Here is a 16,831-nt window from a genome sequence, read left to right on the forward strand (position 1 = left end):
TAGTTGATTGAGAGAAATGATTTGCAAACTATTTGGCCAATCATTAAATTGTTTCTCATGCAAAAATGGCAAACATTTCATAGTTCCAGCTTCACACATGTGAGGATTTGCTGCTTTCCCTTTTAATAATCTTAATTTATTCTTAATGGTTTTGAGGTGTGGACTGTTGGTTGGCCAAAACACAGCACTGTGGAGGTGTCACTTTGGACTCTGGGTGATTGTGATGGCATTTCCTACTACTTTCTCACATAATCAATTAATGGAGAAAATAATCAGCAGATTAATCCATACATAATCGTTCTATAATTGCTTCACCTCAGCCAACAGCAACAGTAACATCCTACTTTTACATTACGAGTAATTATAATATACATTCTTAATGCAATTTACAATTTTACAGTGTGGTATTTTACTTAAAATAACCTTCATGCCTTGCTGATACCAGCTTGACAGCCTTAGAAAGATTTCTCTGTGTATACCAGGCTGAAAAAATATTTCTTTATTTTTATGTTTTTATTCTCCACTGCTTGTCTGTGAGTGATGGCAGGGAGTGTCCGCATCAGCACCGCTCTCTCTGTCACATGTTAACACTCTTGCGCCTATGCTGCGCATCAGTGGTGCCCAAGTGATTTATGTCGCCCGCCAGCAGTGGTCTGGAGCAGATCCGACTGAAGACGCTTGAGGAATGGCTTCTGAACGGGACGGATCCAACACAACAAGAAATCTGACCAACCAGTTTGTGCAGCCGGCGTGGCGCATCGCGCTGTGGTCGGTGGCTTACAGCACTGTGCTGGCAGTTGCGGTTTTCGGAAACTTGATTGTGATTTGGATTATTCTGGCGCACAAGCGGATGAGGACTGTCACCAACTATTTCCTGCTGAACTTGGCTTTCTCCGATGTTTCGATGGCTGCGTTCAACACGCTCATCAACTTTATCTACGCGGCTCATGGAGAGTGGTACTTTGGAGAAGTGTACTGCAGGTTTCACAACTTCTTCCCTGTCACAGCTGTGTTCGCCAGCATCTACTCTATGACCGCGATAGCAATCGACAGGTAGTGACTGAATGGTTGAAGATATTATCATGCCAAAGGCAGTCTTATTAGTGAGATTACCCCCCGCTAATACATTAAAGATTTCTGTATTCTTGTTTTCTATTTCTATATAGGCTAGTGTCTGTCGTGCCTCGAGATTATTTTATAACTTGAGATATATTACAATTTTACAATAATCATAATTAATAAACTCTAAAATGTTTTCAGTTTACTTTTATTTAAGAATAACTTACAATGAATTTCAACTGAAGGTTGTTTCAGTGCTCTGAATGAAAATTAAAAGATTTGTGACCTCTTTTAAATTGAAGATGAATTCCACAGTAGCCTACATGTGATGACCACATTATTCCATATAAAAAGAAAGTTTCTATACATTTTATACATGTATACATATACGTTTTTAATTTGATGTTCTAGTATTCAGTTGGAAAACTGGAAAACCTGAAATGCATCATTAGCAAATCACTGGTTTGACTTTGTTAGCCAAAATTTTAACTAAAGTGACATTTAGTTTACTGCAGAGCATACATGTCTGAGCACTTTTTACTCAAAATACCAAAATACATGTATACCTTAGTGGGAAATCAGTGATGACTAGTAGAAATATCATCACTGATGACTTAAGTCTTCTCAGTGCTTTGATTTCAAACAGTGGTGTGACATTTTGGCGAACCTTTGGCCCATTTTATTAAACAGCCTTGAACTTGTCTTTAGACAGATAATCATCTGAGCAACACAGCAGGTGAGTCACAGTGACCTCTTTTGCAAGATGACAGCTGTAATAATGACCATGCCTATAAAACCCCAGGTCTATGTATCAGGGCAACATATGGAAACTGTCATGATTTGTGATGTCTGCATTTACTAGCATATTTTTCTAGGCTTATGTAGTGACCTCTGACCTGCAGGTACATGGCCATCATCTATCCTCTGAAGCATCGTCTGTCGGCGAAGGCCACTATGGGAGTCATCGTCTGTATCTGGAGCCTGGCTGTGGTTCTGGCCTTCCCTCTCTGCTACTTTTCCACCACCCGAGCTCTGCCCCGCAGGACCCTCTGCTACGTGGCCTGGCCCCGAATGGCCGACGACCCCTTCATGTGAGAACACTGACAGACAAACCCCTTTTCTCTAGCTTATGTCAAGTTTCATTCTCATTAGCATGGCAAAGCTAAGCTGTAATCTAGATTCTCGTATGTTTATTAACCCCCAGACATTTCATCATTCACCCACTCTTCATTGTACTGATATAAATATACTGGTGATGTGTTTCTCCACCTTTGCAGGTATCATATCATAGTGACAGTTCTAGTCTATGTGCTGCCCTTAGCGGTGATGGGCATCACTTACACCATTGTGGGGGTGACTCTGTGGGGAGGGGAGATCCCAGGAGACTCATCTGATACCTATCATGGACAGCTCAGGGCTAAAAGGAAGGTAAACACCATATTAATTTAATGCAACCAAGATTTTCAACTATGTACATAATAGTTTTATGTTTATCATTACCTATCTTTTTTAGCTTTGTTGTCCTTGTACAAAGAAAGAAATGGCTAAAAGAATATTAACAAAATCTTAACCCTAAACTTAAATAATAAATATTCTCTTTTTGTCGTGTTATAATCTCCCGGGGTGCAGAGACACCAATCCACTATAGCAATAATGATCCACATGTTTAGAAAGACCTCTGCTGGTTGGGGAGGAAGCAAAACACATTAAACAGGCGACTAAACATAGCTTGCTGTTCAATTGCAACGGCAGCCTAGAAGAAGAGAAATGCGTCCAGAGGCACTTTTTCCACTGTAAGACGTCATCAGCCGGACTGCACAGTGTGCTTTGCAGCAGCTACTGTGAGGGTTGGCTTGAACAGGGATTAAGGTCATTGCAGCTGTCATGACGAGCAACTATCACGACAGCCCAGGGATTAATGCTAAATAATACAATTGATAAAAAATCACAAATACTGCAGGTCTGTAAGAGACAGTGCTAGACAGGGTTAGGTATCTGACGTAATCAGTGAAAAATTGAACACTTTCAGATGAAACACTCATCACGTTTCATCTGAACTCACATTTAGCCTGTTATTTGAGTGTAATGAAGTAAGAAAATATGTAAACTACATAACAAAACAGTGACTTGGAAATAGATTTCCTCCCTAGACTTACATTGGGAATATTATTTTGCTACAACAAACACATACAAATATTCAATCCACATGAGACAGGTGCAGGTTTGCCATTTGGGCTTTATAGAAAAAGATAATTCATCAGAGGCTCAGATTGCTGGCAAAATTGACCTGTGAGAGATCAAAGAGATTTATAAATGTCAGGAAACAAAGCTACAAGACAATGTCAGGCTTGTTTCAAAGGTCAACGTATAAGATGCTATCTGGGCTGGATAAGAGGAAGTCACAATCATCTCCGTCTAGCAGACGAGCTTCTGTTGATGGTATAATAGCCACCTGCTCCTTTTAACCCCCCGTAGCTCTATATTGTGCGGCGACACACTGATTAGGTCTGTGACGCTCTCATCCGTCCTACCTGGAACCTGCTGGGTCTGGTGCGTCACCACTGACCTTTCCCTCTCTTCGTATGGCAGCCATTCATTGTGATCAGAATGAAGGAAAAGGGACAAACAACATAGCTGCTACTTCAGGGACAATGTGCATATAAAGAGCTGCCAGTACAAAAACATTTTGTTAGCAGCTGAGATAATGCTCTCCAGGATTTTGCACATTTGCTGACATATATACAAGTAGTGCAAAATGTAAACATCTGTGCAGTGTTCTATGAATGTAATTGCAATTATAGTGCTGAATGCGGATAGTCACACAGTTCAGCAGGGTTGGCAGTATTCTGCTGGCAGTGTTAAGCTCTCAAACAGACTTAAGCTCTCTTAAGTTTGTTTGTTTGTGATTTGATTGACCTGAGGCGTCTGCCAGAGAGCAGCAGGTCAAACAGATGATGTCCAGGGTGGGATGGGTCTTTTATGGCTGAGAGCTGAATTAGTCTTCCAAAGAGGGCAGAAAGGAGGGCTCTCCTTACCAGATGTTTGCTGTGATGCTGTTTTGGGTTTTCCAACTGAAAACAGGGCAAAGAAGAAGAGCTGTTTTTATCTTGTTCAGGCATTCATGTGTGAACAGAGGTCTCTACTAAAATGACTTGGGAACGCTAAACATCATTTGTTAAATTTAGTCAAAGTTTCACCGCTCTCATCAACCTTTGTCATGTCTTCAGCTGCAGCAGGGTCTAATAAACTCATGCTACCAACCACCAGACACACTTCTGTTGAACATAGTGAAGCATTTAGTGGCTCAAGAGCATGATGGGTTTTTTTCTCAGAAGTTCTGTAAGAAGTTGGTAAAGAGTTAAAATGAGATAGAATATTGTACATTCATCAGGTCACAAACTTTACTCCAAATGAATGCTAATGTTTCTTGGTGTCTGCTATATGTGAAAATAAGCATCTGGCATTTCAAATTATAAAGTTTCGTATGTGTTAGAAAGCAGTCTAACATGTTTGCCGTTAAAACTTTATAATATGATATGTCTGATGTGTTTACAGTTTGTTCCGCTGCTCCCAAGTGGCAAAAACAAACAACAAACAAAACCCTAAATTCAATCTATGTAACTTAAATGGAGGAGGTGCTATGGTAAGGCTTCTGTTATCTCATGGAAGTGACTTGCTCTCATGCAAAACTAGCAATCCAGGTTAGCAAGCTATGTCTTTTATTATTTATTTATTTATTATTTTTATTATTTATTTTTACAACATACACAATTAAGGCTCTCATAAAATTACAATGAGAAGTTTCCAGTATGCCTGACATTTCAGCGCTTATAATCAGTGAAATGAGCTCCATTTTGTGGGCATTGAGTTGGCTCAGATGTTCTTTAAATCAAATGGGAGAGTTTACATTGGTACTTAAAACCCTCTGACATGAATGATGATTTCTTCTTGTCTTGTTTTATGGGATACTTACAGTTATATTCCGTATGCTATTTTTTCATGTCGTGAGCTTCGACTGCGTTCTTTATTGTGATTATTTTGATCATTGTTGCACTTCATTATGCTCTAAAACACGCCTGTGCTTGACTGCAACACTACTGCAGCTTGTATGCTGAGGAAAGCTGTCTAGTTGGGGTGATGTCCTGCCAATAATGCTGATATTTCTCTCATTTCTCTTGCAGGTGGTGAAGATGATGATCATCGTAGTGGCGACCTTTGCCCTCTGCTGGCTGCCTTATCATGTCTACTTCATTGTGACGGGTCTCAACAAGCGGCTGATCAAGTGGAAGTCTATCCAGCAGGTTTACCTTTCCGTGCTGTGGCTAGCAATGAGCTCCACAATGTACAACCCCATCATCTACTGCTGCCTCAACAGCAGGTGAGTACAAATAAGTCCCCCCAACAAAACACACGTATGCATAAATATATATACACACAGCAGCACAATTACATGTCAGGGGTTGATATGGCCGCAGGTTCCGGGCCGGCTTCAAGCGGGTTTTCCGCTGGTGTCCCTTTGTCCGGGTCTCAAGCTACGATGAGCTGGAACTCCAAAACACAAGACTTCGACCGGGTCACCAGAGCAGCATGTGCACCCTCTCTCGGGTCGGCACCAGCATCCTCAGCAAAGACAAGAGCACTTGCTCTCGAGGACACAGGTCAAGACTCAGCTCTGAGCCCACTAATAAAGACAGTTAGTTGTCTCCAGCTGAATGCTCACTAGGTTTGTTTGATACATTCTTTTGAGCTGACAAATGCTGATGGGGTTGTTTTTTGTTTACTCATTGAACTTTTAAATATTATTATTATCAACTCTGATCGGTGTGGTGAACATTTATAAATCTGGGCACAGTGTTGAGTTTGGCACTGCACAAGAGGTTTTTAAACTTATAGAGGGGAGCGGGTGAGTTGCACGGGAGGCAGAGATACTGCATATATTTTTTTCTGAAGTGAGGGGCCCACAGTGTCAGATTTTGAAAACCCCTGTCTCTGTAGCAGAGTGAGTAATATCAGCCATGGTGGGGTATTTTTTTTCAAATGACTATCAAAATTGATAAAATGGAATCTTAATCAGTTTTGACAAATAACTGAAAACATGCGTATCATCCAGATATTAGATATAACAAAATATCTCATTCTTTTGACATCATTGCCTTTCATTGATTTGAAGTTTATTTTGGAGGGTAATTTGTTTAAATTATAAATTACTGCTGTTCATTAGATACTTTTCAAAATTTTCTAAAATGTATCTAGGTCAGCTTGTTTGTGTAATTAGACTAAATAATGTCAGGCAAGTTCCAATTTTGTAAAATCCCAAAAAAGGGTATTTCATCCAGTCAGTAAGAGATAATTGATCAATGTGTAAGTGGATTTTTAACGTTGGTATTACGGGAAAGTAATCAGCATTTAATTAGTACAATGGTCCCTAAATAGCCTACATTATGTTTGCTTCCATGTTTATGTTCTGTACTTTATTTTGTCTGATTAATTTTACTAAGCTTCTGCTGTAAAATATGGTTGATAGTTTGAGTCAAGGTATTTTAAAACTCTGCATGATTATTATATCCAGATATTTTAAATATGTTTCTAATATATTTTTATTTTGGTGTCAAACTTCAAATTCATCACTGGTTCATATTGACTTAATAACAAATACACAAACCATTCATTTGTGTATTTGACACAACACCATTCACTTAAATCTAGTGAGACTGATACTAAAGGATCCTGGTTGGATGTTACCTGCATTTCATGAAAGAATGTACATTCACAAGTGCTTGCTGCTGTAATTTTTGTCAGTTGAAGAAAGCATGTGCCATTTTAAAATATTGAGACTTTTTGGGACTTTTGTATATAGTAAGTGTATGTACATTGTGTGTGTTATAATAATTTTGTGCACACTCAAACACACAGGCACAAATTATGTATATATTTTATGGTGATGATGTGTTTTATTGTTGTATTATGATGAAAAAAAGCATTTAACATTGCATCTGTGTCTTTGTTATATTTTATTTCAATTATGTGTAATAATAGTGTTGAATTGTTCTGCATGGACCAACGATGGTGCACAGTGGTATACACTGCTTGTATCAGTATCAGTCTGATGAGAAGTAAATTGTATCTCTCTAAATTACTAAAAAGCTGTCTTTTTGTTTTTACATTTTACATGTTATTTATTTCTCCCACCATCCAAAGATATGCAGTCTAGGTTGATTGGTTACCCTAAATTTTCCTTAGGTGTGAGTGTTTGTTCGTCTATGTGTTGGTGTGGCCCTGTGATGGACTGGCGCCCGAATCAAATCAAGATATTGTGGTTTAAGTCATACACTGGAAGTACAGCAATTTACCAACAAATTTGCCTACCTAAAAAAAAAAATGTGAACCAATCTTAAACAATTGGTTCAAAGTAGGAGGTGGGATCCAGCCTGCATTTGATGACTTACAGTAACTGTTTGCAAACTAGTCATTGTAGTTGTCACATGAAAAGATGCTTATAGGTCAGTCTTGGAACATACATACAGTACATAAAAAGTATGAAGCAAAACAAGGTACAGTTCAACCACTTTATTTAAAAAAGAAAATCTATTTAGAAAGCCCATCTAAAAGCAGAAAATGGCTTATTTTGGTGCTCCCTGGTGGCCTTGGGGTTAAGCATAGACAATGCCGACCATGAACCTACTTCCTCTACACAGCTCCTGTCTGTTTCCCTTCTCTCTACAGTCATTTGCTGTCTTCTCTCTGCTTTACACTCTCTAATAAAGGCATAAAATGTCACACAAAAAAATTAAACAAAAGAAATAGCCTTATCTCAGAAATATTGATATTAATATATTTTTGCTGGTATGTGTAAAGAAAAGGAGATTTAATTGTATAACTCACAAAATGGTAGACTGTGACATGACTGTATTTTTGCACTGGCTGCAAAAGTTGGCAGGCATCACAGCAAAACCGATTGTTCATAGCTAAACAGTATAAGCACAGCATTTTTTTGTGTCGTAATAACTCCCGGGTTAGACTGAGATGTTAAATGCTTTTGCTCAACAGTTAAAGGTTCAGTGTGTAATATTTCTGAGGCTCTATTGACAGAAATACGATATAAGATCCATAAATATGTTTTCAGTGGTGTATAAAGACCGCGGTTCTGAAGTTGTCTGTTTTCTGCTGGACAGGTAATTAACATTGTTTGTCAGACTTTAGATGCAAATGAAATCTGTTGTTTGATAGCTTAGGTAGAAGCTGGCCATAATCACAGAGAGCCCTGACATGTTTCTCCTGTCAGTGGTGTGAAATATGGATTAATTTCACGGCGCTTAACGTTACTTATTTTCCAGCCTGTGGTTTGGCTTTACCGGATACGTCAGCGAGACAATCAGCTGATCAGTAACGTTAATTGGCAATAAAACCGTAAGTTAGCTTAGAGCATGGAAGCATCAGCCAGCTAAACTTTTACTGACTGGTAGAAAAGCATTTATTGTGAATTAAATTAATCCAACTAACATAACACCACAAGCCAAAGCTCAGCGCTGAAGAATAAACCAATCCAACTAACTGCTAATGGTGATATATAACAAGACCGTGTGCCTATCAAGTGACCAATAATAAATACTTTCCGAATTTGCATTAAAAAAACTTATTGGATATTGCTTCACCACTGTGCTCACAAATATGTAATTTTTAATTTCACATGCTAAATGCCCATTACCACATTGCACCATTTTACCACAAGCTGAAATTATGGCTGTCAGTACTACTTTGTGTTTCTTTTGTATTTCAAAAAATTTAAAAAGACATTTTGTTAATATTTGCAGATTGTTCTATTTAAGCAAAGCGAGAGGAGCTGATCCTCACCAGCCAATGCCTTTGTAAACTTCATGTATTATGTGGCTTATAATGGACTGTGCAGAAACAGTGAGGCTTACATTGTCCTGGTATCTGTCATACTTGATGCACTAGATGTGATCGTGTTTGAGAATTTCAGTTACTTTAGTATGTTAGTCCAGATGAGCCAACCCTCCCAAGATGTAAGATAATGTATTATAGGAGTGTGATACATCATGTACCACTTTTCATGTGGCTGTTGTTTATTAATGAAAAAGTAACAATAATATTGAAAAAATTCTTAATTCTTAATTTCTTAATATATCCAAAAGAAACGTACGTGATTTATTGTGTGGCAATCTCTTTTATCTCATAGATGACATCTTTGTCCTGCATAGCTATACTGCTCGCTTTGAGGGGGTACAATTAGCAACCCTCACCACTAGATGTCACTAGAACTCACACACTGAACCTTTAAGGGAAAAAAAGAGATAAAGCCACAAGCACCAACACAAGCCACTGGGTGGAGACATCAGCTGGGGACCTAAAGAGATGGAAACAAAAAGAGGGAGATGAATACACAGTATTGTATATCAAAATATATTTTAGGCCCTGAAAATCAATTTTCTCAATCAGCTTCTTATTACAATGCAAGGTGGTCCTATGAAGATAACATTTCCTGCCTGTAAGCACCAATTAACAATATTTGCATCAAACTCTGATGAAAGTAGTTTGCTATAATGTTGTCTGTGCTGTCAAAATCAAATCTGATTAAACCACACACACACACACACACACACACACACAAGGGAATAAAGGCTTTTTTTCTGGTATACTTAATTGTTGCTTATTTAGTCATTCATATTAAACGTTTTAGAGAAATACTAAAGATCTGAAGTCATGTTGTCAGAGGCTCTAAACTATCATCCATCATTGTGGAACTTAAAGGGTAACTTTGGTATTTTCTAACCTGGACCTTAAATTACCATGTTTTTGTGTCTACGTTTTTGGAATTGGTCCAGAATTGAGCAAGCTAGAGACAGACCTTTTTTTAAAGAGTAGGATTGTGGTGTAGCCTTGCCAGAGTGGCTAGGCAGGTGGTAGGTAGGCAGACTCAAACATCATATGTTCACAGAGGTGATTGTTTTATTTATTTATTTATTTATTTGCTAACAAAAGGCACGTGTTCACAGCAGCACAGCCTCACCGCTTTCCCCTTGGGAGGGCAAATCCCACTGTTTATATAAGGTGGTCAATTCACACCCAACTGATGCAGGCTGATCTACTCCATAACATTAATACCTAGAAATCTTAGTTACCAGTTCACTCCGCTCCCACTGACTAGAAAACAGGTCAGGGTTATTCACACATTTATTTATAACAATCAAAAACAACCAAAAGAAACATTCCTATAAAGAAAGAAACCCTCTACTTGGTTTGGCCCAGTGATGACATCCATGACCACCCTATTCCTATAAAACAGGAAATGCTTAGGCTGGCCCCTCCCCAATTGTACTGCATGGTGGAACTGAACAAAGGAAGTATTAACCAAGGGCGTAAGCCAGAGATCGGACAGTGAAGCCAAACCAAAGCCTGCATGGAGGGATCCATGTAGGCCCAAAAATGACGTCAAAACCCTGTGACACCCCATCGCACATGTGAGATGTAACCGTATTGCTTGGATTATAAACTCTCAGCTATCAAAAAAAAAAAAACTATCAGAGCAATCAGTGTTGCTGCTTTGGTGTTTGACAGGTGAACCTTGTAGGTGGGCTGATTAAACAGTGACGATCCGAGTCAAACACACTGAGCCATGAAACTTTCTGTTGGCACATTTATACAGCTACCAGAACAACAGTGTTTCTGCAGTTGTTCTATGTCATTAAACCACGGTTATGCTGCGCGATCATGTGCAGCAGACGCTGGTGCCAACAGGAAGTGGCCCTGTAGTAGTATTTTATTGGTCTAAAGCTGGCTTCACTGCTCTCCATTCAAAACAGCGGGGTGGCTTTGTCCAGTAATATACTGTCTATGGTATTAACACAGGAAAACAATTAAACCATGTTTAAACTTGCAACCTAATAAAATGGAGCTGAAACTAACTTATGACTGTGTGTTTACTCTAACTTATCATATGCTTTGCTGTCGACCGTAACATAATGCAAACACAAACAAGCCAGGATAGCAAGTGGTGCACTTTTACACAAGCTATGGTAAATTACAAAAAAAAGAAACGCATAAACTAGAAGGTAATGGCCTGTATGGGACAAATGGTGAGCAAACCCACTTCGTCACAAGGATCCTTTTGATTTTTTCACCAGAAACAGTCGCTCTTGTCAAAGCCTCCAGACTCTATTGATAACAATAGTAATTTTACAAACACGGGAGTTGCTGGTGTACCTCAGCCCTGGTCAGTTATTTTATTTGTGTTATTGTGTGACTTTGGTGTTTTTGTTTGCTTGTGTTATTGTGTGACTTAAGTTGTTTTAAAGGGTTTAAAACAACTAAAGTCACACAAATAAACTAAGCGATCGAGGCAGAGGTAGACCAGAGAGGTAAAATTACTATTTATGACGAGCTATTTTAGTGACTTGTTTCTGGTTAAACAAAAAGGATCTAACTCTCTCGTTTAGATATAGATAACCAAACTCACTGTTGCTAATAATTATGGGACTGAGCAAAATATGTAATTATCAATAAAATGTGAGTCTTACCGTGAAAAGATGTAACAGTTGTGCGAGCTGTACAGTTTTGAGTGTTTCAAAACAATCTCAGTGTAGGATTGGTCATCGTGTGCTATTTCCTTTATTTCCTCCACAGTGAAGACTTCAGCTGGAGATATGAGAGCAGAGTCCTTTTCGCTGCAAATGTCTCCCAGGTTGACAAGGAAGCAAGAAGTGATGTTAAAGATGACAACTTCGTCCAAATCTTGCATATCCTTTAACTCATTATAGCTTGACTGAACTTCAGTGAACCTTCCAAGTCTCACATTTGAGCCCTTTTGTGCTTTGTATTGTTTTTCTGACAAAACATACATAGTCTTGCACTGATTTGGACTCAGCAGTGTCATGGAATCCATGAGCAGGAAATGAAGAGACTTGAAATGGAAGTGGTCTTCATAGAAGCTAACATTCACGCCCGATGTCTTCACTGCATGGTCCAATTTGTTTTTAAATGTTTCATCTGCGTTAACATATGCCATAAGTGCAGAAGTATGTTCTTTTTGTTTTCCATGTAACAGCTTTGAACACTGGGTATTTGCATTCCATGCTTTCTGGAATGTTTTACTGCCAATTAGCTCTTGTTTTAACAGACCTGAATGGATAAACTTTTCCAATGTCTCGTTGCGGCATCCACTGTACATGTCATCTACAGCATCTGGGGCCATGTCCAGTTCCAGCGGTGTTGCGCTCTCTGCAGTCTCCTTTAATTGAGCATGGAATTCAAAATATAGGTTCAAGAGAAGAGAATACATGTTTTGAATAGCTCTTTGTAAGAGAAATAATACTTACTTTGTAATAGAGAGCTGTGAAAATGATTGCAGCAAGATTAAGTTTTCTTCTGTCCCACATTATTCTTGTCTTCTATATGCACAAACCGCTAAAACAGAAATCAAAGAAAAGCACTGCAGGACCAAACTTGAATAAAACGTTCCATGACGCTATACACAGTCCAGAAGTAGGATGATCTGTCTCATTGCTCAAATACTTTGTTTAGACAAGCCCTTAATCCACCCTTATCAGCTCTCCTTCCTCGGAACATGAAAGATCGAAGCACATTTTTTTCTTATATTCTATCTAAAAATAAATCATGAAAATGCTGACAATCTCATACCTGAAACAAGGAAAGTGAATTTCTTGGAGCAACTCAGAAAATCAAGTCCATGGACATCAAACTGCAGGGGTGTGGTCATTCTCAGCTTGGGGAAACGGAAAACCTTATCTCACTTAGCAACTCCTTCTCGTTTCCTGCTGCAGGAAATAACTGCGAGCCTCTAAGACCTGTTGAGATACTTGTTCTGCTAAAGCTATGTACAGAAGATCTTGCTGATTTTTTTCAAGATATTTTATAACCCAGACAAGCCTAAATGTTCCAAACCAGTAATAAACTAGTGTGAATGCTGACTCAGCACTAGTATTGCAGTTTAGCTTCCAGATTTTTTCTAGCAATGTATTTCAGCTCTCAGCTTCTTTAGGTAGTCCAGTTCAGCTTAAAATTGTGCCAGTTTTACATATAACCTTCCAGGTTTTTCAGAAGTGCAATGCAATGCATTTGGGCATTAAGATTTTTTCAGGCAACTTATTTCACATTTTTTACATTCAGCAGTGCATAGCAATTCATTTTAGCTGTCAGCAAACTACTAAAATAAATTAAATTGTAAGATAAATAGAAAAACAAAAAAAACACAGGCTAGGTCAAATTGAGTGGAGACATTAAGCTAACTGTGTGTGTCTTTTTTGATTGTGAGAAACATGATAATCAATTCATATTAAAATAATACTTCATACAGGCATTTACATTCTGTATGGAAGGAATGAACAAATATGTTTCTTATCGGAAATGTAGTACAGAACCGCTTTGTGAAATGTAATGAAATTAAAAATTAAATGAATGTTGAAAATCCATTTCATCCAGTTTTCTTCGCTGTTCCCTACAGGACTTGTCACTTCCTTCATCCCTTGTTGGTCCAGTATGAGCCTGCTGAAGCTCAGATATGCAGAGCACTGAACTGTTCAGTTTGAATGGCAGGAGCTGAAGGACCAATGATTGACAACATAGCCTACCATCCTGTCATCCATGGGTAACACTTTTCACTGACCTGCATGAACCAAACACATATTCTAGTTGTTATCAAGTTAAAATGCCAGTACTATTTCGTAGAAATGTATTTCATTTATGTTGCCTATTTGTGCTGCACATGGAGATAAAACATTACAAGTATCAGGTAGCATAAGAGTTCGAGTGTGTGTGTGTGTCATATTCTATATTTAAAGCAGAAGAAAATATATATTTGTTTATTAAAGCAGAAGAAAATGTAACGCTATACACAGCTATAGTAATAACATCATAACTAAACATGGTAAGTTGATGTAACTCAAAAATTATTTGGTCGAATAGTTGTGTTAAAGATTAAGATTGTTGTTATTTGCATAGCATTTGTAAAAATTAGCTTAATGTTTGGCTTAAAACTAAATGCACCATATTTGATCATATGCCCCGTTCACCTAAGACTAGCATGAGTGGCACAAGTGTCCATTTTTAGACATATGCCTTATGAATGTATGTTTTTTTTTATTATAGTTAAATTGCATACACACGTGCTTATTGTTAGTGTGAGGCCTAGTACTGTGTGAATTGATTTTAATTACTGAATATTGGTTTGTGATAAAACATAATTATGAGCAAATATAAGTGGTACTAACAATAATTATAATTGTATTTTCTGTTTTTATTGTGTTTTTTATATTTTCTAAGTCAATACTCTTTTCCTATTAGATCTACATTACACTGTTACTGTTTTCCCTCAACAAATAAATCAGAGTTGGTTTAATATTGACTTAAAAGCATATTCCTTTTGCAGTTGTCTGCTCAGCTATTTTATGGGAAGAGGGATACTGTTGTTGTTCCCGTAAACCCTGCCATCAGCGATGATGATAGCTCAGAGGAAGAAGACAATGATGTGGCAGATCCCAACTTCCTTCCACCCACCCACAACCTGGACATCGATGGCCCTTCTGCCAAAAGGAAGTGCGTGCGGCTTGCAGTGGAGGTGCTTGTAGATGAGGACCTGGATGAAAACGAGGACCTGGACGAAAATGATGAAAATCAAGAGCCGGCAAAGAGGCCAGCCAACAAAAGGAAGCCAGAACCCCGGCGAACCCTCTGGAAGAAGGTTGACCTGGACAACCCACCCCTGCCTGAATACCAGCACATTCCCCCTGACTTCATCCAAAGTCCATTTGATTATTTCAGCAGGTACTTCAGCCACGAAGTAATCTTGCACATAACATATCAAACCAACTTAAATGCAACCCAGATGAACATCAACACCACCTTTGCCACCACTGAGGATGCAATTATGAACTTTGTGGCTATACTCATCTACATGGGGATTGCTGACCTCCGTTGATGACTACTGGGCAATGGAGACCAGGGTCTCACAAGTTGCAAACCTGATGTCATCCAAGCGCTTCAAGTTATTGAAGAGGGTTGTCCACTTCAATAACAATGATCACTTCTTCAAAGTCTGGCCATTGTTCAACTATCTGGTTACTGCCTTCAGAAAAGAGCCAGAGACCCCCAAGCAGTCTGTTGATGAGGTGATGGTTGCCTACAAAGGCAAGACTGCTGGCAACCTGAGGCAGTACATAAAATCCAAGCCAGACAAATGGGGTTTTATTATTCGCCATTATATACCTCAAGAGCAAGAACTGCCGGTACACAGGAACAGTCAGGGACAACAGGACTGGCAATGCTCCACTCAGGCCCATCAAAAAGAGATGATGAAGAAGGCTGTCCCTCGTGGTACCTGTGACTACATCACTAGTGATGATGGGATCCTGATGGTCAGGTGGAAAGACAACAAGGTTGTCACTCTGATGTCAACAGACATGGGGGTAGAGCCTTGGTCCTCAGTCTACAGGTAGTGCATTGAAACCAAGCGAAAGGGACAAGTGAGCTGTCCATATCTCATCAAGAGCTATAATGCAAACATGGGAGGGATTGACAAGAGTGACATGCTGGTCCACCTCTACCGCACTCCCTTGAGAGCCAAGAGATGGTACATGTGGCTCTTTGCATATGCCATTGATGTCAGCCTCACTAATGCCTGGATAATATATAGGCGTGACAGCAAGGCTCTTGGTGTGAATGATGGCCTGTCACTGAAGAACTTCAGGATCCAGGTGTTCAAGACAGCCAGTAGCTCAAAGTCAATGACATCTCGACCCCGCAGGAGCTCAGCACCACTGTCAGGCAGTTCCAGCACCTCTGCTGATATCCCCAAGCCTATCCGGGGACACCGCAGTCACGTGCCACACTACTCTGTGCGGTTTGATGCGTCACTGTTCCATGCCCCTGTCTATAGCAAAAGCCGCCAGACCTGCAAGCAATGCAGCAGGAAGGGTAACATCATGAGGTCAAACCTTCTCTGCAGGGTCTGCCAGCTCCATCTGTGCCTCAATGCTGAGCGCAACTGCTTTGTCAAGTACCATGAAGCAGTTGCCTAAGTGACTGAAATGGCCTGAACTTGACTGACACAAGAAGAAATGAGTTCATTATGCAATGTTCCTAAATGGTCTATGACAGTGGCCAGTATTTGTTCCTCAGGAGAAAAACATGTTCTTATAGTTTTTATACATGCACTTTTTAAAAAACAAAACAAAATGTGTTTAATGTTTAACCATGATCCTCATGGCTGCTGATATTTTATTTGTTGTTTAGAATTATTTTGTATTCATCAAGTATTTATGATTTATTTATTTTTCTTTGATCAATTATAAAGTTTGTTTCACATATTATTATTTATTTACAATTTCCTTTGCCAATGTTTTGACTGTTACTGTTGTAACAAGTGGTCTTGTTATTGGTTTCAGAAACGGTTCTGAACTGAATGTTATGTGTATGTGTATTTGTTGTGTTTTTCTTGTATGACAGTCATGCCAGTATCAGTACCTCAAGACAGAGATGTCTCTAAATAAATGTTCCATGCAGTTTGTGTGTTTTTCTTGCTTTTATGTTCATATTTTGATAGCGACTGGTCGTTGTCGTCAGTAGTGAAAGACCTTTATTTTGAAAAAAAAATGCCGGAAATCTGAACTTTAATCATCGCCTCACATTTCTGTAATCATTAATCATCTACACTGCTTGTATCTAATAAACAGTACAGGTTCTTTGTTAAACCAAAACCAGTGCTGCTGTCTGGGCTATAACCATAGACTGTATATAAATG

The 16,831-nt window shown here is 38.9% G+C and overlaps 2 protein-coding genes across 3 annotated transcripts; one reads left to right on the top strand and one right to left on the bottom strand.

The window, feature by feature from the left end:
* Positions 1-467: 467 nt before the first annotated feature.
* Positions 468-7,247, top strand: tacr3l (tachykinin receptor 3-like). The gene is made up of 5 exons (XM_038713308.1): positions 468-1,053; positions 1,962-2,150; positions 2,337-2,487; positions 5,241-5,437; positions 5,535-7,247. The coding sequence occupies exons 1-5, from the start codon at positions 686-688 to the stop codon at positions 5,755-5,757; spliced, it is 1,128 nt and encodes a 375-aa protein (XP_038569236.1). The 5' UTR covers positions 468-685; the 3' UTR covers positions 5,758-7,247.
* Positions 7,248-8,566: 1,319 nt separating this feature from the next.
* On the bottom strand, positions 8,567-12,851 carry si:ch211-145b13.6 (ecto-ADP-ribosyltransferase 5). Of its 2 annotated transcripts, XM_038713309.1 has the most exons (4): positions 12,715-12,851; positions 12,393-12,480; positions 11,595-12,304; positions 8,567-9,424 (listed from the first exon to the last, which is right to left on the bottom strand). In XM_038713309.1, the coding sequence occupies exons 2-4, from the start codon at positions 12,450-12,452 to the stop codon at positions 9,355-9,357; spliced, it is 840 nt and encodes a 279-aa protein (XP_038569237.1). In that variant the 5' UTR covers positions 12,453-12,480; positions 12,715-12,851; the 3' UTR covers positions 8,567-9,354. The 2 variants fall into 2 exon arrangements, with proteins under 2 accessions (XP_038569237.1, XP_038569238.1); XM_038713310.1 differs by lacking the exon at positions 12,393-12,480 and having other exon boundaries at positions 12,715-12,799.
* Positions 12,852-16,831: the final 3,980 nt, after the last annotated feature.

The sequence above is a fragment of the Micropterus salmoides genome, unplaced genomic scaffold (genome assembly GCF_014851395.1).
Source record: "Micropterus salmoides isolate LMB-PRFRI ecotype aquatic unplaced genomic scaffold, ASM1485139v1 Ms_hic_scaffold_12, whole genome shotgun sequence".
Lineage (NCBI taxonomy): Eukaryota > Metazoa > Chordata > Actinopteri > Centrarchiformes > Centrarchidae > Micropterus > Micropterus salmoides.

What these genes read in the sequence shown, in the direction of transcription:
- si:ch211-145b13.6 (XM_038713309.1), bottom strand. Translation starts at nt 12,452, where the DNA reads ATGTGGGACAGAAGAAAACTTAATCTTGCTGCAATCATTTTCACAGCT. An exon ending in TCACAGCTCTCTATTACAAA is followed by an intron (nt 12,305 to 12,392) that starts GTAAGTATTATT and finishes GCTCAATTAAAG; the next exon opens with GAGACTGCAGAGAGCGCAAC. An exon ending in AACTGTTACATCTTTTCACG is followed by an intron (nt 9,425 to 11,594) that starts GTAAGACTCACA and finishes CCATCTCTTTAG; the next exon opens with GTCCCCAGCTGATGTCTCCA.
- tacr3l (XM_038713308.1), top strand. Translation starts at nt 686, where the DNA reads ATGGCTTCTGAACGGGACGGATCCAACACAACAAGAAATCTGACCAAC. An exon ending in ACCGCGATAGCAATCGACAG is followed by an intron (nt 1,054 to 1,961) that starts GTAGTGACTGAA and finishes TCTGACCTGCAG; the next exon opens with GTACATGGCCATCATCTATC. An exon ending in ATGGCCGACGACCCCTTCAT is followed by an intron (nt 2,151 to 2,336) that starts GTGAGAACACTG and finishes CCACCTTTGCAG; the next exon opens with GTATCATATCATAGTGACAG.